Source organism: Diadema setosum, chromosome 9 (genome assembly GCF_964275005.1).
Source record: "Diadema setosum chromosome 9, eeDiaSeto1, whole genome shotgun sequence".
NCBI lineage: Eukaryota > Metazoa > Echinodermata > Echinoidea > Diadematoida > Diadematidae > Diadema > Diadema setosum.
Window position 1 is genome coordinate 37,371,032 of NC_092693.1, and position 27,290 is coordinate 37,398,321.

Here is a 27,290-nt window from a genome sequence, read left to right on the forward strand (position 1 = left end):
AAAGTGGTCATTCTAGGTGTCCCCTAGGATGGCATATCAAATGATAGTGACATTCAAACAGTTACTTCTTATTTACTTTTTATGCCTCCACCACAATTTTACTATCTAATACTGAAATTACACTTTTTCTCCATACCTTGAAAATTACTCAATGCATAAACCTCGTAAAAGGATCAAAAGTCAGGTAGAAATCCTCAAATGCCTAAATACCAGCACTCGTAGACAATATAGCAAACCTAGTTCAAGGAAAGTGAACATTCAACTCATTTATGACAAATCTGCCATTTTGATATTTTTCCACTTATGTGAAATTGTCATCACACATTGTCAAGACATTGTACTTAAGACATATTAGGAGAACCATGCATTATGGCAGAGACTTACCAGTGGCCATAGCGACACTTCTAGCTCCATCTACATCAGATTTTACTCAAGTCTGCAATGATTTTTCATGATTTTTTTTAACCTCCATTAAGGAGGTTATGTTTTTGTTGCCGTTTGTTTGTTTATGTGATTGACTGTTTGCAAAATTACTCAAAAATGGGTTTGGATGAAACTTACAGGAACAGTTGATAATAGAAGCTGATGAGGTTAAACACGAGGCTTCTTTATTATTGGGCAATTTTCAGCTATGACTATGAATAAAGAAACAAACAAAGGAAATATGAAAAGACAAAATAAAAGGAAGCTATGGAATGATGAGGTTTCAGTTGTTTTGATTGTGCTATTAGGGTAAGATGGTGAATTTCTGACCTCGTAATTCTTCCAGTGGCTTTGAGGAGAAGATACAGTTTTATACAGAAGTCGTCGTCTTGTACAGTGAAACCCCGTTATAACGAGTTCGGTTATAACGCGGTACCGCTTATAACGAGATGATCGCGTCTGTCCCGTTTTCCTTTGCGTGCAAACCTATGGCAGACCGAATCGGTTATAACGAGGACAATTTCGGTGCATCATGATAAAGAAAAACAGAAGTAATTTTATCGGATATAAGGAGGTTCCATTTCTTGACTTGCCGCTTTCAAACACGCGACAAACGAAACATGGAAAACCGAGTTCACGCTACCCATGTCTTTTTCCCATTTTGCAGAGAACCGTTCCGTCCATGTTTTCTTCTAAACCACGCGATAAGACACAGGAATACCTTCCGATGTTCCTACTAAATTATTGAACATAATCATTCTATTTTCATTTTCGCGAGATACTCGTGGGTGATATTAGGTCAGACCACAGCACAACGAGAAAAAGAAAAAGATAACGCATTCCAAAACTTTTCATGTGGCGATACTTGTGGCCAAAAATGGAAAATTGGAATGCATGTGCAACTCATCAATATATCCTTTCCATTTTTAGTTCCGACTTTCAGTTCTTTTGCTGGTTAGCAAATATGAGTGTGTATGATTGTAGCAGAAATAATTAATGACATCGCGACCTCGCCGGGTGACAGTAGCGTAAAAATAGTTTAAGCTACTTAATCGGTGTTCAGGAAAAGAAACAAACGCATTTAACAACATTTGAATAGATCTGGGTTTGTTCATTATCACAATTTTAACACCGCATTTCACAATGAAGATTTTTTTTTCTTTGAAAATGGTCTAGGAGGTACAAATTTGCACAAAAAGGATCACAACCTTCAAAATTTAATCCTGTCGCATTTTTTTCAAAAACGGATGTAAAAAAACGCGAAGAGATTTTCGGAAGAAAATAAGGAACACATTTTTAATCCCTTTTGGCGCAACGATCATACAATGTATAAAGATTATAGCCGAAATGATGCATGAAATCATCGCATTCCCGCTGGGCACCAACAGCGTAAAACACCTCGCAAGTTACGGTAAACGACATATGTATGTTGCTCTGAAATCATCGCGAAACGCCGGTTGTCAGTAGTGTAAAATAGTTGAATAACGCATGTTAAATTACTTAATCGGTGTTCAGGGAAGAAACAAATGCATTTAACAATTTGAATAGATATGGGTTTGTTCATTATCACAATCTTAACACCGCATTTCACAATGAAGATTTTTCTTTCTTATAGAATGATCTACTAGGCACAGATTTGCGCAAAAAGGATCACAACCTTCCAAATTTAATCCTGTCACGTTTTTTTTTCAAAAACGGATGTAAAAAAACGCGAAGAGATTTTCGGAAGAAAATAAGGAACGCATTTTTAATCCCTTTGGGCGCAACGATCATACAATGTATAAAGATTATAGCCGAAATGATTCATGAAATCATTCCCGCTGGGCACCAACAGCGTAAAAATACCTCGCAAGTTACAGTAAATGACATATATATGTTGCTCTGAAATCATCGCGATCTCGCCGGTTGACAGTGGCGTAAAAATAGTTGGATAACGCATGTTAAGCTACTAATTGGTGTTCAGAAAAAGAAACAAACGCATTTAAAAATTTGAATAGATCTGGGTGGGGAGGATCACAACCTTCCAAATTTAATCCTGTCGCATATTTTTCAAGAACGGATGTACAAAACGCGAAGAGATTTTCGGAAGAAATTAAAGAACGCATCTTTAATCCCTTCGGGCGCAACGATTATACATTGCATATTAAGATTAGAGCTGAAATGATTCATGAAAATATAGGGCCTAATCATCGCATTCCCGCTGGGCACTAATAGCGCAAAATACCTCGCAAATTACGGTAAACAACGCATGTATGTTACTCTAGCTATTTGCGCTTGTGTTTAGAAAAACTTAACAATCGCATTTTATACAATCTGATTTCGTTCTTTATCATTTCATCTAATTCACAAATAATTTCCCTTTATTTTCTCAATAATGATGATCCATAATATTGTGTAATAACAACGCAAAGGATGTTCGTAAGTTGCATTGATGGTTATATGACGTCATGCTTATGTTTTTCTTTGTTTTTGGATGCGTACAGTTATAACGAGGTACCGGTTATAACGAGGTAATGTCGCCGGTCCCACGGACCTCATTATAATGGGGTTTCACTGTAATTAATCCCCATTCACACAAAATGTCTGTGGGAGTATGGAGAAATCATCCTGAGGTCCTTGTGGATCAAACTACTCCCTCATTTTTTGAGCATTTGGCCTAAACTTTGACATGTTTGACCGCTATCGTAGGTATCTGTGCAAGACACCTTTTTGTCTCGCCCACCGGAGGTGAAGGCGAGACTTAAGCCCGCCGCACACTACACGATTTTGCCCCGATTCGCGGGTCTTAAGACCTTAAGACTAGAAGTGTGACGTCACAGTCTTGCCATTTTCTAGTCGTACGACTGGGTCTTAGCGCCAGTCGTAGAGATTTGACATGTTGAATTTCTACGACCAGTCTTGAGCTTTCAGCCATTCACAATGCAGTAAAATGCAAGCGCACACAGTGCGCACTGCACGCGCTTTACAGTCGGGTCGTATAGTGTGCGGTGTCCGGTCGTACGACTGGTCTTAAGACCCAGCTTGGCTTAAGACTTTAAGACCAGTCTGATCGTGTAGTGTGCGGTGGCCTTAAGGGATCCAAATGGCGTCCGTCCGTCACAAATGTTAAAGTTTACCTGCAAGACTCTCTTATGATGCATAACTTGGCAACTGTTACAGCAATGGCACTAGGGGTATCTTCATGTTATGGTGTTGTCAGAGGTCATGTGATGATGTCAAAGGTCATTTGAGGTCATATATATTGAAGAGTATGTGCAAGACTCTCTTTTCTATGTTAAAGTTTACCTGCAAGACTCTCTTTTGACAAATAACTTCACATAAGTTGCTGGGATTACAACCTAACTTGGGTCATAGATGCACTGGGGGTACCTTCATATTATGGTGCCATTGGAGGTCACAGGATAAGGTCAAAGGTCATTTGAGGTCATACATTAAAGTTTACTTGCAAGACTCTCTTATCACACGTAACTCGACACCTGTTGCTACAATGGCAATCAAACTTGGGTGATGGATGCACTGGGGGTACCTCCATGTTATGGTGCCGTAAGAGGTCACATGATGAGGTCAAAGGTCGTTTGAGGTCATATGTTAAAGTTTACTTGCAAGACTCTCTTATCACACGTAACTCAGCACATGTTGTTACAATGGCAATCAAACTTGGGTGATGGTAGATGTCTCTTGGGAAGTTGAAGGTTACCACAAGGTCAAAGGTCACAGACAGGGGTCAACGAACTTTTAGGGCCCAATGTTAAGTTTTTAGGGCGCATTTCGTTTATGGCTCATAACTTTTGATCCCTTTGTCCGTTTGTGACCAAACTTAGATGTAAGATGTCCCTTGGGGAGGTGAAGGTCGTCACAAGGTCAAAGGTCACATACAGGGGTCAACAAACTTTTAGGGCCCATTGTTATGTTTTTAGGGCACGTTTTGATTGTGGCTCATAACTTTTGATCCCTATGTCCATTTGTGACCAAACTTGGACGGTAGATGTCCCTTGGGGAGTTAAAGGTCATCACAAGGTCAAATGTCACAAAAAGGGGTAAAAAAAAAATGAAACTTACAGGAAACATTGAGAATGACACAAGGAACAGGTGATAAAATTGTGACCCGCTACAACAAAAGGATTCGAAAGTCGGGGGAGGACAATTTTCTGAAAATCGCATGACATTATTCCCCTACTCCTCTTCTTTAATTTCATGTATAGCACAACTCATAAAAGTACTCGGTTGCAGAGATATTGATGATTTTATTAGCGCATGTCAAGTGGTTGAGGAAATCAGAGTTTCGAGAAAAATGTCTTCAAAGTTTTCCTTCCAACGCTATCATGATCAAGGGGAGACGTGACAGTTTTCACCGCTTGACAGTACAAGGCATGCTCCTAGCGACCTCCGTGATGTTCATTCAAGCTTAGCGCCAGCGGTCTACGCATGACCAATCAGTAATCAGGATGCTACGCACTGACCAATAAGATCACTCCCTCGTTGCTAGGGGCGGAGTCTAGCTGCGGCGCTAAATCCAAATCTTCGGACATGTTTCTATTACGTTGTAAGTCGGAAAATCATGGCCCAGAAAAATGCTGATTTCTTGCCTATTTGCCTGCCTTGATCATTTATCTTCAAAATTTTGGCAGATGATAGACAAAACATGAGACTACGAGATTATGCCAAAAATAGAAATCAGTTTGTTCTGACCGATTTTGATGATGTGACTTCAAACTCGAATTTCTCGGCTCAGCCGTCAGCGACTTTACAGGATCCTTTTGTTGTAGCGGGTCACAATTTAGGTAGTGTTCCGGGAATTTTTATTGATTTTATGAAGGATTTTCAATATTTTGGCAGGTAGGGTCAATGAACTCAATGCTCACTAAAGTGCGTGCTCTAGCTTTTGTCAGGTCGAGGTGCGCCGCACAGTTCGAAGTTGATGATGTAACAAAAGGCTTCTATATTGGGAAATCTGGCGATTTTCAGCAGGAATGTGTATGGGTGGAAATCATAAGAACAAGATCAGTTGTGGAAATGAGCTGCTTGACAGAGGTCTGCACTCTCACAGTGCTTTTCTAGTTGAGAAATTTGATTGCAAGGGCATTATTGTCCCCGCCGAACGAGTTCGGGCAGGGGACTATGAAACGGGCTCCGTACGTGTGTGTGTCCGTGTGTCCATCCGTGTGTCCGTGTGTGCGTCCGTGTGTAATCAAAATCTTCAATTTGCTACTTCTCTGTCATTTATGAGCCAATTTTGATTCTGTTTGCTTTATATGATAGCACTATGTGGGAGCTTTGAAACTTCTACACAGAATTTCAGTTGTGAACTTTGACCTTGACCTTTGACCTATATTGTACATTTTGCTACAAAATGCTACTCCACCATTTCTAACCCGATTTCGATTCCGTTTGCTTTATGTGATGGCACTAGTTGAGGGCTTCAAAACTTCTACACAGAATTTTGACCTTTGACTTCTTTGACCTTTGACCTTGATTTTTTTACCTGTATTGTACATTTTGCTACAAAATGCTACTCCTTCGCCATTTCTAACCCGATTTCGATTCCGTTTGCTTTATGTGATGGCACTAGGTGAGGGCTTCAAAACTTCTACACAGAATTTTGACCTTTGACTTCTTTGACCTTTGACCTTGATTTTTGACCTATATTGTACATTGGCTACAAAATGCTACTCCTTCACCATTTCTAACACGATTTTGATTCTGTTTGCTTTATGTGATGGCAATAGGTAAGGGCTTCAAAACTTCTTCACAGAATTTTGACCTTTGACTTCTTTGACCTTTGACCTTGATTTTTGACCTGTATTGTACATTTTGCTACAAAATGCTACTCCTTCGCCATGTCTAACGCGATTTCGATTCCGTTTGCTTTATGTGATGGCACTAGGTGAGGGCTTCAAAACTTCTACACAGAATTTTGAGCTTTGACCTTTGACCTTGATTTTTGACCTATATTGTACAATGGCTACAAAATGCTACTCCGCCATTTCTAACCCGATTTCGATTCCGTTTGCTTTATTTATGTGATGGCAGCAGGTGAGGGCTTCAAAACTTCTACACAGAATTTTGACCTTTGATTTCTTTGACCTTTGACCTTGATTTGTGACCTGTATTGTACATTTTGCTACAAAATGCTACTTCCGGCGGGGACATATATTACGCACCGCGTAAATTCTACTTTTCCTTGTTGATTATCACTTAACATTCTACGTAACCACTACCAAACAGGGAGAGCTTCTCAGGAATCTACGTCAGGTACATTGTACACCGACTTTTGTTTTATACTTTTGATTTCAAAGTACTCCAAATCAACTCATTATCCTGGCAAATCACGTCAGCCAGACGAGTGTGTTGGTTGACCCTTTCGATATTCTGCAAGTAAATTCCAAATGGTGTAAGATGAATTGTGAACCCCTCTGAGACCTATGTTCCAGTCTTAAAGGTACTGTTTACCATTGGGAGCAGTGACTTATAAAATATTCGAGAGATCACATTTGATGCATATGTGAAGGTCAGTTGTATCATAAAACATCCTACCATGTAAACATTTTACAATAAAGCCTAGAATATAAGGAGATATCACTATTATTCTCAGTAAACCATAACTGTAGATGGTTTAGTCTAGAAACAGTTTTATCAGAACTATTGTTCACATTTTGCATATTAAAGATGCTTAACAGTGATTATACTTATTCAAATTGTTACATTGGTTGTTTCTATCCGTAACTCACATTTTAGAACTATTTTGAAGCACTACAGCTGGGTTTTTATTTCATCTGCAAATGGTAAATTATGCCTTTAAGCTTTTGGAGTACTGCCAGACTTTAAAGAGTGGTAGTGGTAAAAAATATTTACCCAGGCAAGCAAGTGTAGGGAAACTAAACATCCATGGAATTATTAGCAGGTTTATTGACCCATCGTGATTACCAAACTAGAGAAGTAGCTTGCCTATGGGACAGAATCTGTATCACAAAAGGCGAGCAAGTTGAGGATGGTTTGATTTTGTAACAACACACATTTGCCATAGATGCTTGCTCAAGTGTACTCTGGACTCATCATCAACAGGTTAAAGAAAGTTTCGCGAGTGAAGTAAAGTGAATTAAGTCTCTGTGAGATGTTTTTATAAGTTTAAGATGTGTGTTCGCTTGTTTTCGTATCAGTATTCTGTGAAATCTCATTAATTTTGAAAGAATATATGTTCATAAAGGCATACTTGCCAACTAGTAAGATTTTATCAGATTCAGTAAGATTTTTTACGTTAAGAATAGCAAAATCAGATTTTCTGTCAGAGAAATCAGATTTTTAAAAAATATTTAGATATACCTTTCAGTGTATTTTCTGAAGATTTGACCGAAAGAAAGATTTTTAACTTCAGTTTGCATATAAAATAAGATTTTTGCAATCCACGAGTAAGATATTTCATCTTGAAATGTTGGCAGGTATGTAAAGGCTGAAAAAGAAATGCAGGACATTTATGTTGCTACCTATGAATTTGTACCCACAAGAAAACCTCTGTATGCCTTTGTTAATCTTTTATTTTGCCAGTAAATGATGGAAAATGCTGCAAAATTTTGAGTATATTATCAATAAGCCTGTGTTGGACTTTCATTCAGCTGAAATTATAGAGATGATGAAAGAAGTTTGCCAGTCATTTATATATTTGCTCCACTTTCTCCACCCTGACACAAGTCACGGGGCTTTCATCTTTTGCGATTTTGGCAGAAACTGTTTTACATTTGCATTTTTTTCTGTTCTCGTTTTCACTATTGATTTAATTTAATGATACTCAAACTCACATTTGGATGTTGGATTTGGGCAAGGTTGTACACTAAAGAGCCTATCTATATCACTAGAGGAGACTTTACCGTGACTGACCAGTCGCCACAACTCGTACGAAAACCAAGAAATGGCTTGTATTCTCACCAAGAAGGCAACTCCAGTCCCAAACTGAAAGCGTTCTCGAATTACTGTATCCATAATCTCTCCATTGGTCAACAGTCTCATTGCTCATTGTAAAGCCCACAGCACAATATACGATGCGACCGGTCGTATGACCTTAAGGCCGGAAGTGTGACATCACCAGCCTTGCCATTTTCCAGTCGTGGGTCTTAGTGCCAGTCGTAGAGATTTGACATGTTGAATTTCCACGACCGGTCGTGGGCTTTTAGCCAATCACGATACGGTTTTATGCAAAGCGCAATGAAGTGCAAGCAATTTGTAAAATGTACTGGAGCCAGAATGGTCGTAAGCCTAGTTGTGTAGTCTGATCGTTAAATGTGCATTGCCAGGTTGTACGACCGGGTCTCATGGTTGTGTAGTCGCGAGTCGTATAGTGTGCAGCGGGCTTAAGTCAGCAGTATCACTGTTGCTGGTATTGATGTCAACTAAGAAAAAAACAATCTCAACAGTCAGACTCGACCCACAAACATGCATTTGACACAAACATACACTTGAGAAGTACATGTGTGTTCAAGTGAACACCGCAGAGATTTGAACCACATTGCTGCTAATTGATCACTTGTTGTCTTTCATTGCTAGCCATGTGATAATAACGGTTGACTTGCGGAACATTTAACTCAGGATTTTCCCCAAGTGGGACCAAGAAATCATGTCAGCATAATGCGATTTGTTGACTGGTAAATTTCACTTTACACAAAGAATTTCAGAGAAAATAACTGAGCAAAAATTTGGGACTTTATGATTGTGTCAACTTATGCTCAACTTATGCGAGGTATGTATCATGAAATTTGTGTTTATCTGCTTTTGTATTCATTTTAAACTATGCAAAGGAAAGTTTTTTGCTTCAAAACTTGATATTTTGTATCTCCATGATACATGTACAGCTTCATGTTTACCAAATAAATTTACTTTTTCATTATTTCTACAGTCTGCTGTTTGTATTTCTTTGTTTCTGTGAAGAGATGTAGATGGGTATGTGTTGATTGTAGGAGGAATACACATTACATAGCCGCAAAAACTTGGCTCACTCACCACTTGACATCTCATGTTGAATTTGTCAATCATATTCACATGAAAATGACATGTACAATATTTCATTTTGTGATTTTGAGATGGTGAATATATCTTGTATTAACAGGTAGGGACACCAAAGAGTATATACTTTTATCACATTGGCTGCAGTAGATTGAATCTTTTTAGTGTGATGCCTTGGTATTGAGCAGTGTGCGATTGAAGAGCATAATATCTTGTTCTCATGTTCACTTATTTTTGTAGAATTTATTCAGACTGAGGAAATAGCGTTGACTTCAGAAATTCAATGTAAAGAGAAGAGAACTTGGAAAAGACCTACTTAGGCAATTATTCAACTTGCACGAGGTTGACTTAAACAAGGTTGACTGTATTGTATTTTGTGGGAGGGGTAGTCTGTGTGTGTGTGTGTGTGTGTGTGTGTGCTACTAAAAGAAAAAAAAAGAATGGTGAGGATGGGGACAGAAAAAGAGAACTAACTAAATATCAAATGTTTTCAATTCTGATATTGTTCATTTATTCTGCACCACGTTGGATTAATACAATAATTTATTGCATCATACTGACAGTTACACATTACTTTGTCCACAGCCTCCTAAAGTCTCTACACTTAACATTAAATAAGTTTGTACAGCTCCAGATCACTGTAGGAAACAGACACTACATCAATAACAAAAAGGAGAAGATTTTTTTTATGATCACTCACTGCTTTCAGAGCTTTTGCTGTCTATGCAGTGATCTGTGACTTCAGAAAGTAGACATGTTTTTGTTCACATGATTTAGCTGCATCTGTGCTGCATATCTCTAGATGGACCAAAATAATTTCATTCAAAGCATGACTATACAACTTGTACACACATATTCTGACTTCATGATAAATAACCATCACTGCCTACACTCTGGTACCTCAACTAAGAAGCAGGAGTTGGATTAGCACGCAGAATTCTCTTTTTAACCATGTGTTCAGTTATGACAGTTTCATTCTCCATGTTTTGTAGAAAAAGTTTGAACCTTTAAGTACCAAATATTCAAATGTGGCTGGCAATAATGGCAGTTGGCTGTGAAGAATTTCATACAAATGTACAGCATCTTGACGCTCCATTAATAGCCAATAGATGTGACGTGTGCTCAAAGTTAGTATGACCTTGATACAAATGAGACATAATTTATCACACATGACATCAATTTAACATTCACTCATAGAACATAGAATAACTTCCTTTCAAATGCCAAGCCAATACTTTTTATCACCAGCTCCTCCATCTTCCATGGTACACAATATGCAGACTTCAAACAACCCCATCCCTTCAATAGTACAGGACTACACATCCTTGCAGGAAATACAGGGAAGCATGTAACTGACATTCTAATAAGGAGAAGACGGAAGCCATGTAAAGGCAGTGAGATGTGGTCCCTTGCATTACTAGGGAGCTTTAGATTTTAGACGCGCGGACGTTCAGAGGGAAAAAAAAACATGTTCTGAGTGTGCACAGAAGCGCGCGTCAAGTCGATCTATTTTTAGATTGTGTCGCCCGAGTTTTTCACTATGTGTACTGGGCTATTTTTACGTCCGCACAGTTTGCAACGTAGAGAACTACTTCATGCACTGATCATATGGGGGTACGATTTTATTTTTTATACGTTGCGAATCTAAAGCTATTTTTCAGCACGACGCAGGGGAGAGGAGAACGTCCAGCGCACTCATCTTCTCAAGCATCCGCGCATCAAAATCTAAAGCTCCCTACTATCAGAACTAGGATGAGAATGACCTGCTACTGGATAGCTGCAGGAAAGTTTACAAAGCAAATATTTTTTTGTGTGTGTCTACTGAAGTCTTGACAAGGGATTCCTTCTAGAAATCTTGATTGTTGTGTTTGGGCAAATGCATATGACAGCATTAGAAATGAATACACCAGGCAGAAAAGACAAAACATGAATAATATGTATTGCAATTTATATCTCTACTAAATAATCAAAATGGAATGTCTTTGATTTGCAATGAGGCAAAATGTGGAATTGCTACAAGCCTGTTGACAAGAAGTAGTGTAACATTATGGGAGTATTGTGGTACAGTGAGTTGCAGAAACAACATATAAAGCAAAACACTTTTTGCTTTGTAGAAATCTCTAGATATCAAGTGTAGTACTAATGCACGCATACACAGACATATATTTATGGTACTACATCATCATTCAATTAGAACTGGTGCTCAAAAAATGTCATTGACAACCGTCAAATAAATACACTGATATTACAATGTATTATGTCACCTTTATAGAAAAGGGTTTTGTTTTGTTTCTATTTTTGTTTTTACTGCTATCTATTTCTTAAAGGCAATTTAAAGGTATCAAATCCCTAGACAAAGATTCCAAGAAGACGATGAAGGACAGTTATATGGATGCCAAGCCTTATATTATCTTACACCACCATTAGTGTATCAGTCACAACACAAGACTGAAACCAAATATTACACCATTCAACTCAAGGCATAATCATTCCATATGTAGATACTTCGAATAGATTATAACACTCCAATACCTTTGGCCCATGATTATCTGCTTGCAATGTCAAGTTACTCCAAAAAGTTGCATGGTTCTTTTAATCCACTGATTATGGAAATGGGGCGCACCATATATCAAATCTATAGGGCATTATCTTATCATAGAAGAAACAGCTTAACATCACATACTTATACAGAGATGCAAACATCAAAGTGTAACCCCATTCAGTGTGGTAATCTGTGGTAAGATCTCTTTGACCTTTGACCTGAAGTCAGGCACCTCACAGACTGCATTGTTAGACATGTCCAGGCTGCGAAGCGCCGTGCACGAAGACAGTGACTGCAACTGCGCGAGGGTGGATATTTCTGAGAATAAACAGTCAAGGAATATATTCAATACTGTCAGATAGAGTAAAATATAACTTATTCATCCTCATTATATTGCACTTCTATTCTAACAAGTCTAATAATGTGATAAGTGGTTCAATACAAGAAGGCAACAAGGCAAGTAGTGTATAAGAGTGTGATATAAAGAAATCATCAACCAACCTATGACACACACACACACAAATAAACAGAAAATCTGCGATGAGACCTTAGTTGCAAAAAGTCATTATATTGCTTCAATACACATACGAATCTGGTTTCTTTGTCATCACCGGACAAACACTTCAACTGGACTAGCAACTTAAAAAACAACAACAACAACAACAACAACAAAAATTTTAAGGACATGGCTGAAGAAACAATCAATTATTCATGGTTTTGGGACTCATCATTATGAGTAATGTCTGCTGCTTCAAAACTGAACTCAACCACAAGATTTCTCCCCATCCATCCCGCTCTTAAAAAAGGGTTAAGATAGGATGCTGGACTAAGAAACAAAATAATACCCATAGATCGTAGATATCACTAATGGTGAAGCAAAATAATACCCATAGAATAGATATCACTAATGGTGGAGCAAAATAATACCCATAAAATAGATATTACTGATGGTTATTTCAATCCAATCAGAGAAAAACCTGTACTGTATTGCTTATCAGGGACTGATATAACTTTCCCACGGGGGCAATGAGACATATCGAAAAACATCTAGAAACTTGTGTGAATATGAAAAAAGCCTGTACACCATTACATATCAGGAGCTGATGTGGCTTTCTGTCTTACAAAATATATGTATAAAACCAACACTGCACACTGACACTGATCCGACAGTCCCTGACCAGTACAATCACTGTTGGACCAGTAATTTTTTCAGGAATGGACCAGTAAAACATGGGAAAACTGGGTATCTACTGGTCCAACCTGTCTGTCAGACCAGTAGAAAAAATTAGTGTCCAGACCTGTATAAGCCATCTAAATGTGTTTAAATATGCTTATCCCCATAAAAACAGCAAAAGAGAGGAAATCGAAAAAGAGGATACGATTGTCTTTCAGAGACAGACTCTCTAAGAGTGGAAGGTTGGCCAGGTGGGAGATGTCCTGGAGACGGTTGCCATCGGCAACCAGGCTGCTCACGCAGAAGAGCTGATCGGCACCAGAGAGGGAGGCAAGCTGGTTGTTGGAGACGTCAAGGCTCTGTAGGCTGGACAAGTGATGAAGATGATGGAGAGTGGACAATTCCTGGAAATCGGGAGATCACATTGGAAGGAGAGATACAGTTTAAAGGACAAGTTCACCGTCATAAACATAAGGATTGAGAGAATGCAGTAATATTATAGTAGAACACATCAGTGAAAGTTTGAGGAAAATTAGACAATCAATGCGAAAGTTTGAGGAAAATTAGACAATCAATGCGAAAGTTTGAGGAAAATTAGACAATCAATGCAAAAGTTATGAATTTTAACAATCTTTGTGTTGGAACTGGTGGATGAGGAGACTACTACAGCTTGTGATGTCATATGCATACAACAGTATAAAGAAAATGTAAAGAAAATTCAACATATTTTCACTTTCTACTCGTAATAAAAGAGCACTTGACTTGCCTCTTTCTAAAGGCAGGGGGAATAATATTACCTATAACATATGTCAGTAACAAGTCAAGGGAATGTGTACTTTTTTCAAAAGATTAAATTTTGTGAAATTCTCTCTATATTTTCCTTATATTGTTGTACTCATGTGACATCATACGTTGCAGTAGTCTTCTCATCCAGCGGTGACTGCACAAAAACTTCAAAAATTCATAATTTTTGAATGAATTGTCTGATTTTCCTCAAACTTTCAATGATATGTTCTACTAATATTGGTACATTCTCTCAATCCTTATGTTTATGAAGGTGAACTTGTCCTTTAATGAGAAGGGAAAGATAATCTTAATGCTTTAATGAGGGTAAACGATGAACACTTTGACAATGACCATGTGGAATTTCAAAGTACCCATTAGGAATCAAGCAGAATATGAACACCAGAATGGGTAAGATGTTCTTTTTTACTTCTCAAGTGCTTGCTGTTTAAAATTTTCACATGATACAGACATGGCTATCATTCTATCAATGTCTCTATTAGTCATGACTATGGTGTTTACCAGTAAAAACATGAGATGTCCTGTCTCGTTATTCTACTACTCCTAGGCATCTCTCTTTTGAGTAATCATCTGTGTGTTTGTAGGCAAGTTAGATAACAAATGAACAGCAATTAGCACAATAGTGTCAATGCTTACAAACTTTAGCTGACAAGACTGTAGAAGAGTATGTTACATTGAATGTAAAGAATCTAACACTCTATCTGTAAGTTTATCATTGCTTCAGTCTATCTGTCTGTTTGTCATCTGCCTTTACATTACATTTAATCCTCTCTCACATGAAACATTTTAGACTAACTCAAAAGTACTGTATACGGTGTTATTTTTGCATACAGATATTTTCACAGGAATGATGAGGTCATAGACATTTTCTCAAAATTTTGTGTTTGCAAATCGACACCAACTCTTCATAAATGCTCTATTAACAAAGCGCATGGAGACATTTTCGCATGTTGTTAAATTCAAGATCCAACTGTGATTCTCAAAATTCAGGAAAATTATACCCTCGCAAAAATAACAGCTTATACAGTAATCCCATGGCAAATCAAAAAGGACAAGCTCACCTTTCCGGACAAGTCCAGCGACCTCTGCGTTGACCCCTGGAGGTGCCTCATGATGGCGTTCTCCATGACAAACTTGCTGCGGAGGTCCCGGAAGTAGTTCTGGCGGTAGGGATCCTGGGTGAGGATCGTCTGGAAGTAACGGAGCATCTCTGCCTCGTGTTTCAGTGGGTCTACCGCCCTCATGAGGAGAATGATGGTCAGGAGACACCCTGAGGTAAAATGCAGATATGTTTTGTGAAAAAAAGCTAGAAACTCAGTGGTGCTCTAGAGGTATCACTTCATACAAGCAAAAAACAGTATGTTATCTCTTATTTCATTTCACTTTAAATAGTAATTGCTGTTTCATTCCATATAATGACCATTAATCATGGATATCCATTAAAGTTCCTCACCTGTGGATTTGTTTCATAGATTTAATAGGTTACTTTACTGACACATTCACATTCTATGCACACCTCTACACCAGGGGTTGTCATTTGCAGCCCTGTCTTTTGACCTTCAGATAGAAAGACAGACATACAGACAGACTGAAATACAAATAGAACAGACAGGCATTATATCAGGACAGACATACAGGCAGACCAACGGACAGAGTGAGACATACCAAGTGACGGACAGACAGAAAGACAAGTTGAGAGATGGAGGGACAAGGAGATGCTAAAAACTGATAGAGAAAGATGTTGAGATTCACAAAACACACAGACACACATGCATACACAGACAGACAGAAAAGATCATTAAACTGACATATATACAGATACAAAGACCTTGAGATATATTTTAAACAAACAAACACGCAAACAAACAAAAACTTAAGGCCTACAGCATGCACTTAAGGGTACCCAATCCTTAAACTTGAGCCAATGAGTAGGACTATGGATCAACAGCTTACATTTATTCTCTGGCTCCAGTTCCTGGAGCTGTTGGCAAGACTCCAGCTCTGACTTGAGAAGCTCAGACTTCTCATCGCTGAGCTCAGCGGTGAACAGACTCCTAGCCTCCTGCTCCTCCCTGCTCCAGCCCTCCAGAACATCTGATGATGAACAGACAGTCGCATCTTTCAGCATGATAAAACTCCCAATGTGTTGTTACAAGTGTGACTTCAATATTTGTATTGTTTAATTGTATTGTTTAATTGTTAACAATATTCAATTGTTTACAAGTGTGACTTCAATCCTTTCCAAAAGGATTCTAATCAATGCAATCATATCTCCCACTGACAAAGTCCTTGACATGTATTGAGCACTTGAACTGTTTAATACTTTTGATGCAGCCAAACCTGTTTATAATGGCCACCCAAGGGAGATGATAAAAAGTGGCCATTGTAGACAGGCGCCCACTGTAGACAGGGTCGTTAACATGGCTTTTCTCCTGGGGGATATTGTGTTTAGTGGTCGCATACAGCAGGTGGTCACTATAGACGATGGTTGCTATAGACAAGTTTGAGTGTACATGTACAAAGTGAGGATGGCAAACAAACTGAAAAGAACAGAATATTGAAGGATACTGTGGGAGTCATGCCAGTGGAGTCTGTAGTGGGGAGCGACTTCGGACTGACTCGGACTTACTCGGACCGACTCGACGACCGTCGGACTGCCCTCGGTTTCCGAGGGCGCAAACCTGCCGTGCCTCGAGAGAAAACTGTACGAGCCCAATGAAACAAGACATACAATGTACATGTTCCTTGGGCCTTGGGCGACAAAATTTCCACCTAGCTGGAGCGGAGTAACACGCCAGTCAAAGGTAGGAAATGCTTCAGGATAGTTTCCTCAATAATTGTAGCTGGCCGGTCACCACTACAAGTCTTTTTTTTTCAGTGTCTTAAAGTGCTATGCAAAATAATTTGAGGACAGAAATAATTGTAACAATATTTAAGATTACAGGAGCTTCCTGAACTTTCTCTTCAAGACTTTCCTTCACTAGTCTGGCAGTCCCTATTCAAACACAATGTACATTTAAGTAGAAAGTACAATTGTATGTTACAGGGATGTACACCACAGTGAATGCATACAAAACCTACTAATTGAAAGACACTTGGATCATAATAACCATCTTGATTAATATAACATTTGACATAATTATGGAAATATTACAGGTAAGGGATGCAAATGTGTCCATCCATATGGAAGAATATGAAAGCTATCACTGTTCAGTTCAACTATTCACATCCACTTTCAATATCCCAAATACCATTATTGTGTGATTAGTATAGTCTTGCATCGGACAGTAATTTCATGACATAGAAAGTGCATCAGGTTGATCTTTTGTGTCTCATGCATTCTGACATATTTTCCACAATCTGCCCTCCCTGCAGATGTAATGCATCCAAAGCTTACTGCACTTTTCTGGAAGGTTCTCTTACCTTTGCTCAACTGACACGTTCTGCTTACATTCCCATCTAGCTTCACTTCAACAGTCTCTGCATCATGTAGAACATTTTCACTCAATTCAAATATCTGAAGTACAGTGGAAACATCAAGTCAAGGAGTTCCAACTTTTACAGTATGACAACATATTTCCATCTCTAGAGACACTGATGATGCAAATAGTGTTACTATTCTAGACTGAATTCTAACATTATGCAGAAAAATCTCTTGCATATTACTTCTTATGCATCACTGTTACATGCTTGACTTGCTCTCGCTCAGAACTCCATAGTGCACATAACGCTTTCTACTAATTGATACCACATGGGTGGCAAATTCACGGCATCATGATCACGAGCTATGGTTATTCCTATTCACATTGTTTACGTTGTGTGGTAAAACTGTATAGAAGTGCTATGATTTGACGTAATTTTGCAAGCAATTAAGGGCTTTCTTTGTCCTTGTATTGAATTAATCAACGTGACACACACATGGTTCCCTATAACACAAAGTTCAGTAGCTGGAATGTCCAAGAAAGTCGTCCCCTTTGCTCTAACAAATTATGATGAAACAATGACTTACCCAGTGATACTTCATGCATAAACTGAAAGAAACAAAAGAATGCAATATGAAGAATAGACTTTGTGGTGTTAACCAATCTCTTTTTATCAGTTAATAAAGAGTCACAACAAAGTGGACTCCCATTATAGAGAAGTCCACAGGACCTGCAGTTTTGTTTCGCTATATATCGAAATTTCATTACAACCGAACAAACAAACAATGAAAATGCATACAGCAGATAATGTTGTGACCTGAATTTTTTCTTCGTTTTAACAGGAATTTTGTTATAATCAAATTCGTTATAACGTGAGTACACTGTATCTCTATTCCTACACATGATAGAAGATAACTGACGATGTTCAGAAACTTTCACTCTTCTGGATAAAGGATACCCACATGATGGAGTGGTTGGTTGTACCCCTTGAGTTCTTCCACTTGCCCTGGACCACGCCCCCATTGACAAGGACCTCTGCTCTTTGATGTCCTGAGTGGAGGTTTACCGGTCTAGAGAAGGTGGCCATGAGTTGGTTCAAGGGACGGTTGATGCAAAGTGTTTGTATTGACATTGGTTTCTCACCTAAAATAAAAAAAGAACAAATACTGATAGTACGCATGATTATCAAATCTCATGAAAAGAAACTATTGATTATTGATATTATTCATTATTATATGAATTGAGTGAAATCATCACAAATACTATAAAAGATACACAATTGACTGGATTAGTCTTACAAATCCACAGGTCATATGTATTCATGAATCAATTAAGTTATGAAACAGACAACTTAGTAATAAAACAATGCACCAGTGCATTTCACTGCAATTCTCTGAGCTCTGCATTAATATCAAGATAATTACCATATGAGAGCATGAAATGCAATTCTAGAGATGCCAGTTATAACAGAAGTATATATACGGGAAGGGTTTTGTTGTTTTTTTTTGCATAAGAAAGTGCCTCTTACAATATGGAACAATCTTTTAATTCTACTAGGTTATGACATCTTTGGTGCCTGTATCAAAATGACACTACATACATGTACATATAAATCATGTTTACAGTACTAATGGGTTTCATAGTTCTCTTTCTAAACACATATTATATTGCTGCAGGATTTTACACTACAGTTAAACTCGCATAAGTCGATCTTCTCGGGACTGAGCAAAACACATCGACTTAGGCGATTTTCGACTTGTGCCTAAGTCGAAAAAAATCGACTTAACATCAGTTAAACCACACGTACATTATGTATAAATGTACGTATGTATGTTGTCTACTCTGGAGCCGAGAGCTGGAGAGGTGGTGTGCCGCAGCACGGGTCGCCCGGCAGGGTCGCGGCTAACTTTGCATGGACAGTGCATTAGCATTGGCACAGGTCCGATTACTTTACACCCTTATTAAACCTTGGGGAAGTGAATATGAACGATACTTGAGCAGTGATTAATTCCAGTTTACCATACCGTGGCTTGAAATGCATGTAGAGGTGTAATTCTGATTTACCCGTGCCCGTAACTTTCCCCCTTCTTTCCGCTTTGAAAACTCAGCAGCTTCATCCATCCACTGCACAGCGCAGACTGCAAACATACACAGACTATACACAGCCCAGCCGCTGTACGCACAACAGCCGAGTCGCTGTACGTACGTAGCGCTAGCGCGACAGGGCTGGACCAGCGGACCTCCAAACACGAAGAGAGTTCAACAATCGCATGCGATCGCTTTGAATTTTGATACTTTAGATCATTTTTTTGTCGCCTGTCTGGTCGGGCTAGTTCTTATGTAAACAAAAACTGGCGTCTCGTGATTTTGACAGTGATTTATTGCACAATAAAATCTTATTCGACTTAGGCACAGTGAATTTAATGGTTTTTCCGTGAAAGTGTTCTTAGAATTTCATCGACTTAGGCGAGTATTCGACTTACAAAATTCGACTTGTGAGTGAATTAATACACGTAAGTCAATGGGGAAAAATCGGGACTTTTTAAAATCATCGACTTGCGCGATTATTCGACATATGCGATGTCGACTTAGGCGAGTTTAACTGTACATATTGCATCAAATAAACCAACTTACCTCTCCCCAGCAGCCATCTGTGATAGAACCAAGCACTCTGATCATTAGGATCCGTGAAGAATGCATTCTGGACTAGGTCGTACTCTACACAAGGAGAAAGAAAGATACCACACGATACAGAGATAAGGAAACAAATTCAAACAACATGAAATGCATCTGCACCTCTTCTTCTTTTCACACACACAAGCTTCTTGGTTGAGCAAGAAATGAACAAGACAGCTGCAACATACAAATAATTTCAAAAACTCACTGATGTCAAAAGAAACTTATGGATGAGCTGATACAACCAGTAACCTTGTTTGCTGTTCAATATTTCCACTAATTTTGAAAATGCAGATCAATATATTTCTTTCCTTGATGGAGGCATTTTTTTTCTTTCTATCCATCCACAATTGACCACAGCAGTCAAATCAGTGTCAGTGCTGAGTGCATTTTAAGAGTAACTGCAGCATAACAAATGTACAACAATATAGGGCCTAAGCATAAAATGCTACAGGCTGGAAAGAAGACATTTAGAAATTCATGATAAATTGTGTCGTCAATCAATCTCAGATGCTTCTGGTGTATGATTTAGGAAGGAAGGTCTGTAGACCACACCTATTACACAGACCGTTTACTTTCCCAGGCAGCTTACTCATCACCATATACTTACGGTAAACTTTGTATTGGAGCAATTACCCCGAGCACGAGGACAATTACCCTCTGGCTAAATACTGGTTAGTGATAAAGTTAGAGTAAAGATTAGGGTTAGGGCTAGGTGTAGGGTTAGATTTGGGGTTAGGGTCAGATTTGGGGTTAGGGTCAGGATTAGGTTCAGGATAAGGATAAGGATTAGGGTCAGGGGATGGGTCTGGGGTAATTGTCCAGGGGGTATTTGCCCTAGACCCCTTACTTACAGCAATGTACAAACTAAAACAGAGATCTGCTAAGAAGGAAAAAAAAAATCTCTACAGCCTCACCTTGTAGGAGTACATCTTCCTGGAGCCGACCTTTCCTCTCCTGGTCCGGGTGGAGAAGGGGCAGGAGCTTGCTCCTGTAGTGCCAGGAGGAATAGTTGGAGAAGTTGGAGCTGATCTTGGTGGCAGTGAACTGGAGCTCGTCTGACGGAGGGACCTTCGACCTGGCCACAACAAACCTGCGGTAGTCCCAGCAGTGGACTGGACACCAAAAATAAGGATGTTGCACACATGGGGTCATTTCAAAGAGGAAAGACCTCTGAGTTTGTTTTGAAAATCCAGTATTGTGGTAAAGCAAAACTTTAGTTCACAGCTTAATTATTATCATCGCAGTCTGACTCATTAACACAGTGAACGTTTTCAAAGGAGTAAGTTATCAACAGAGTTTAATCGTGAAGCAATCAAATGAAAGGCACATTAACCCATTGATGATAGGCTTATTTTGCTATAACACGCATTTCCCATAGACACCTGCCTGAGTACTCTCAGGACTCGTCTTCAACGGTTTTAAATAATCTAACAGTGAATGTAATAAAATAAGTAACTCATCAAGACAGTCTAACAGTGAAAGGAACCTATTGAGAGAAGAGATATTTTCCACCTATTTCCATTGAAACTTTGAGAGCATTTTTTGTTTGTTTGTGTATTGTTGTTTTTCATTTAGATGAAATAACATGCAATTCTTCTCTGATTACATTTTTCTGTCCACAGTAGGAATACAAATACTTGGCATGTGCATAGGTGAATAAAAACTTTTAAAACCATAAACAGGATATAACCAATCTTTTAGTTGTTCATAGAACATAAAAAAATCTTCCCCCAGATTTGGGGGGGGGGGGGCACAAAAAAGGTACAATTGTAAGGAGCAACATGAAAGCATCATCAAGACTCACAGTTCCTTTCGTCATATTCCAGGTACATGGTGCAGAGCTTAAGCTCTTGCTTCCAGTCTGGATGTGGGCTGTGGTCCATCACCCAGCAACGGTGGTGCCACGCCCCATAGGACTTTGGGTTGACCCGGAGGCATGCCTCGATGAAGCCAAGCTCCTTGCTAAAGATCTCCTGCATCTCATCTTCACTTCTAGAAATCAATGTCAATAAAATTATCAATGTCATCAATGAATGAATTTATGAATATCATAAGCAGATTTCATCATCTGACAAATTGGATGTAGACATTTGAAACGTACTTCTCTGCCGGCGTGAATCCATTACCCTTTGCACGGCGGAACATACCACATCATAAATAGAAAAATTATTCCCCAGGAAAAACATGTGAAAAGCACATAAACAAAATCAATAAAAGTGCGTACTGAAACCAGACGCCACAAAACAACCCAATGGTTCAGCCTATGAGCTTCACTGTTGATTTCCCATTGTATCAAAAGGCAGCTTTCTGTTTAAATATCTCATAGATTTCACATTTTCTCAAAGGCCAATTAATTTTGCACATACCCTGAGAAAAAAACAAAAACAAAAACAAACAAACATGATGTTACAGAACGGAATGACTTGTTGGCTACCACCATGTTCACATTTAAATAAGTCATTTGCTGTTCTACCAATATAAAAATGTGGCATAAACATCAGAACCAGAATATTTGGACTGAGAATGTGAGTGCTTACTTAGTCTGCTGAAATGCTTCCAAGGTTTCTTTCCTGACATTCCACAGAGTGTAAAAGTCTGGATTTGCAGACAGAAGTTGGGCTGACACCTCGAGAATTTCCCCGTCAAACTCTTTGTTCTTTCTCTGTGTGGGGCAGAAGTGTTACACACAAAAATCTGCTCGCTCATTTTCATATATTTAGCTCAATGAAATACAAAAAGTGAAAAATATTTCAACAAGCAACTTCACTTTGCCCGGTAAATTGATTCTTAATCATCGAAAAAGTAACAATTTCTTGCTTGCATATTTGAGGCTCAATAGTATCTAGAGTATAAATAAATAGCCTGGGAGGTACTAAGCGAGCACCAAGTACTTTTAGGTATAAAAAATCACAACAATTTGAAAATGTTAGGAAAACATCAGCCAGAAATTATTTCAATTAGTACAAAACACAATGGTTTCACCTTTATTTCCAGATTTTTTTTTCCCAAATTTGTTTTGTGCTATGATGCGGGGAATTATGTACTCCTGAATGACATCAAAATGCATTTGTAAATCACAACACTGCGACAATAGATTGAAGTATAGTAACATTATATTTCAAAATACAACAGGTATATGTACACGTATCCATCATTTGCGAGAGAATGTCCTGTGTGCAAGTAAAATTTATAAAAACAAAAAACAAAACATACTACACCACAAACCTTCTCAAAGACTTTGTTTGTGCCAGCAGTAAAGAGCTTGAGTTTCTTTTCTCTCTCCTTCCTCTTTGCCTCCTGTTGCTCTGCTGTTGTCTTCACTTTTAACCGTCCATGCTTGGAGAAAAAAGATAGTGAGAAACTGTCAATCATCATTCAGTTCTTCTAATTCACTCTGCATCTCATTCTCACATTTGCCAAACAGACCACACTGAATTTCTCGTGTGTCGTCTGTGGAAGAGTCAGAGAGCACCGACCCCTCATCTATGGTTTAGGTTTATAATATACTGATGGAAACTATCAAAGTAACAACAATAGTCTGAGTCACACAGATTCTGACATTTTCATTGAATTTCTTCAATGTTGCAATTATTGAACGATGTTACAATCAACATAAAAATGTAGATATGTCAGTATGGAAATTTGTCAGATATCTTGATGGAGAGTTAGATATTAAGTCTCCTTGTGATATTCAAATGCAGAGGGAGAATGATTTATTGCATGTTTTTAACAGTCATAATAATACTAGTGCATTGAAACTGCTACACTTGTAATAGTTGTATGATGCTAAATATATAAGCTTCAATTCATTCAACTAACAACAACTGCATCGAAAATTACTACGCTATCTGCAAGTTTACATAGTATTGCTGTACTATCACAAACAAGACATCATGTGCATGTGATTTTCATTCACCAGGCCAACCTAACAAAATATTTTGGTAAAATATCATGAATGCATGTATGGTATTAAGAAAGAGGATATGAAGATGTAGAAGAAGGAGAAGAAGCAGTATTTTGTAGTGTCTTCTACTTTTGGAAGAGAAGACACCTAACATTACTTCTTCAACTCAAGGTTCATGGACGAAGGAGATCAATGGAGGAAGAAGAGAGGAAGGAGGAGGAAGAGGGAGAGGAGGAGAGTTGGCTCAGTCGGTAGCGCATCTGCCTCACGATCACGCGGCCCGGGTTGGAACCCGAGTCTGGACTGAGCAATGTTGTGTGTAAGCATACCGTCCCCTCTAGCAAGAGGCAAAACACTCTGTCCCTCGGATAGGACATAAAATGGAGGTCCCGTGTATGAGAGAGCAACAACTCATGCACGTAAAAGATCCCACTTCATTCATTCATCGCAAAGAGCAGGGTGTTTAACCCGATGAAGTGGTCCCACCTCACATCCAACTGGACCCTATGGGAGACCAGCTTAATATGATCATGGGCTATCCAGCCATCTTCCAGATCTTCTCGGATCATCAACAAACAACAAGAGAAAGGAGACAAAGAGGAAGAAGAGAAGAAAGGGCTGCACTGCACTGTTGTACATGTAAGCTGGATTAATGATGAAGCTGACAGTGGGAAGAGTTCCTTTTGTACCCCCCCCCCCCCCCGATAAATTGAAGAAAAAAAATGAGAAGAAAATATATTTTGTTACAAAACACATTTATATAGGTAGAAATAGTGGAAAAATTAATAAAATCCTCCAAAAATGTAATAATAGTGATAATTTACTCACCAACTTCATTTCACATAGGTGGGACTAACAATATCGTATGTGATTTTGATGGTTACGTTTACATTAGAGCTAACAATTAACTCTTTCCATTTTGGGAAGAGTTCCTTTTGTACCCCCCCCCCCCCCCCGATATATTGAAAAAAAAAATGAGAAGAAAATATATTTTGTTACAAAACACATTTATATAGGTAGAAATAGTGGAAAAAATTAATAAAATCCTCATGCGTACATGTCAAAATGCATCTATACAGAATAACAAATTCTATTTTGATTATTCAACATCAAAGAGCTCGCAGAGACTATGTCCATGTCCATTTGTCTCACAAGTCAAAAAGTCAAAGTCAAGAATCAATTAAATCTGCGTCATCTTATCCCATGAAAATAAAAGTTGCATTGTGCCCATGCCAACCACACACACACTGCGCCATTGGCACGGACACAACGCGCCTCAACGCATTGACGCAACAATAACAGACCGCATTTCCATTTACCACAGCACTAGGCCGAATCAACCCCTATCTAAAAAGCCTCATATCATCCACAGCACATATTCTTTTTTTTTGGGGGGGGGGGGGCCGCTATACAAAAAAAATAAAAATAAAAAATAGGCATAGCCATAGCATAGAAAATTTACACCAATACAGGCAGCCAAATACCCGACCTACTGCCAGCTGGTGCACCACGGCACTGGTGTATGGTGGTAGTAATTAATTGCTAGCAACATGCAAGAAGATGGCCAAATATCAGAATATATTCTGCAGATCATGCACTTTCTTTGCATGATAGATACTTCCCTTTTGCTACTAGTATTTGTCTTTTGCAGATTAACAACTACCTGTGCACAATTGCTGGCTTTGCTTCGAGTTCGGGTAAATTGAAAAGACGGGCGTCGAGCTGCCAAGGTATTCTCATTTTATATGGGTCTGTGCAAGAAACACAAATTTCAACATGTCGGACTACACCAGACACGAAGACCCTCCCATTTGATCCGATTGCTTGGAACCACCATAATAAGTCTGTTGTACGTACGATAAACCTTTTTTTACTTATTGTGAGGGTTATTCAGTTGCTTACCATTTCGTTGATAAATGCTGATCCAGCTTGACAAATTTCGAAATAAGCTTCTGTCTGTTCTATAGCCACCGGTGGCACACAGGAATGAATGAATGAACTGATGAATGACAGTGCATAGAATACTGCTACGAATCGACATCGGAGAAGACGAACGCGAATCACATTTCATTTGGGTGACTTGCCTAACCCGCAATGAACGGCAGATGGCGGCAACTCAGTTTCAGTCAAAGTTTATTCTTTGTCAAACTCTTGGGTTGCAGTAAATTGCTCCTATGTATTTTAGTAGGCCTACGGAGTATTTCAGTTTATTAGCATTTCAAAAGGATGCACGTCATGTGAACATGTATAATAATTATAATGATATATATCAGTCACAAAATTGAAGCAGGTTTTATTTATAGGCCTACATTGAATGTTATGAGTGATATGGATAAAGTATAGTTTGTGTTGAACAAAGTTTTAAAGAATATAGAATGTAGGTTAATAACATTAAATGAGAGTGATGTATTTCAGAAGACCTAGGAAAGAGAGACAAAGTGGGAAAGGAAGAAAAACGGAGTACACCGTCCTGTACCTGCAAAAGGGGGGGGGGGGGTGACAAGAGATCAGTGACAGTTACAGCATTGTGCAGTAGCAAGTTATCCGACTACAAGCAGGACTGTATTCACGCTACAGGTTATATTACACATAAATAATGACCTGATGTAAATATTTGATTTAACGGCAAACAAGCCGACAATTTCGTTAGTTGTCACAGTTCATTATAAATTAAGTCAACTTCTTCATTTCTAGGAGAGATGTGAGGGATTTAGGATATTGAAGACCGTGCAACTTAAATGGCACTACCGGGGGTATATGATTGATGTCCTAGGAGGTAGTAATAACTGAATGAATTCATATAATACACATATTATTGATTATGAATTAATGATGAGTCTGGCATGACATCCGAGGATGCCAATATGAAAAGGGGTAAAGGTCACATATTATTATCAATCAACGTAGATTGCAAGTTTATTTTTTGTTTTTAAGAGTCTATGCTTGAATACAGATAAACTGGGGGCAGATTTAGTATCGAATGACAAATAATTCCAAAGCTAAGGACCAGAATAGATAAGTGTTTTGTGCAAGGGTGGTGCGTGTACCAGGTATATGGAATAACTGGAGAGTGGAGAAGCTATGAACAGGAATGTTTAATGAAAAAGCGGGTGCTGTTCGATATTCCGAAGGTTCGTAAATCCGAAACACACAAATTCCCTATACCTAGAGGTTCGTTGATAATCTGAAAATGAAAAAGGGTTCGTTAATCCGAACATTTGTGGCATTATTCCGAAGGTTCGTTTAATAGGCCTATTCCTAAGGTTCGTTATTCCGAAGGTTCGTTAATCCGAAAATTACTCAGAAGTCCGCTGTAAAACGGAACGATACAGGAAAAGTGCTCTTCCGTAC

The 27,290-nt window shown here is 38.6% G+C and overlaps 1 protein-coding gene across 1 annotated transcript; it reads right to left on the reverse strand.

Annotated features, from left to right (window-relative positions):
* Nucleotides 1–9,924: 9,924 nt before the first annotated feature.
* Nucleotides 9,925–25,916, reverse strand: LOC140232523 (geranylgeranyl transferase type-2 subunit alpha-like). Its single transcript, XM_072312618.1, has 12 exons — nt 25,842–25,916; nt 23,261–23,371; nt 22,573–22,697; nt 21,840–22,027; nt 20,950–21,147; nt 19,991–20,074; nt 18,315–18,499; nt 17,358–17,451; nt 15,888–16,028; nt 14,996–15,204; nt 13,336–13,534; nt 9,925–12,274 (listed from the first exon to the last, which is right to left on the reverse strand). The coding sequence occupies exons 1-12, from the start codon at nt 25,842–25,844 to the stop codon at nt 12,117–12,119; spliced, it is 1,695 nt and encodes a 564-aa protein (XP_072168719.1). The 5' UTR covers nt 25,845–25,916; the 3' UTR covers nt 9,925–12,116.
* Between the last annotated feature and the right edge of the window lie 1,374 nt (nt 25,917–27,290).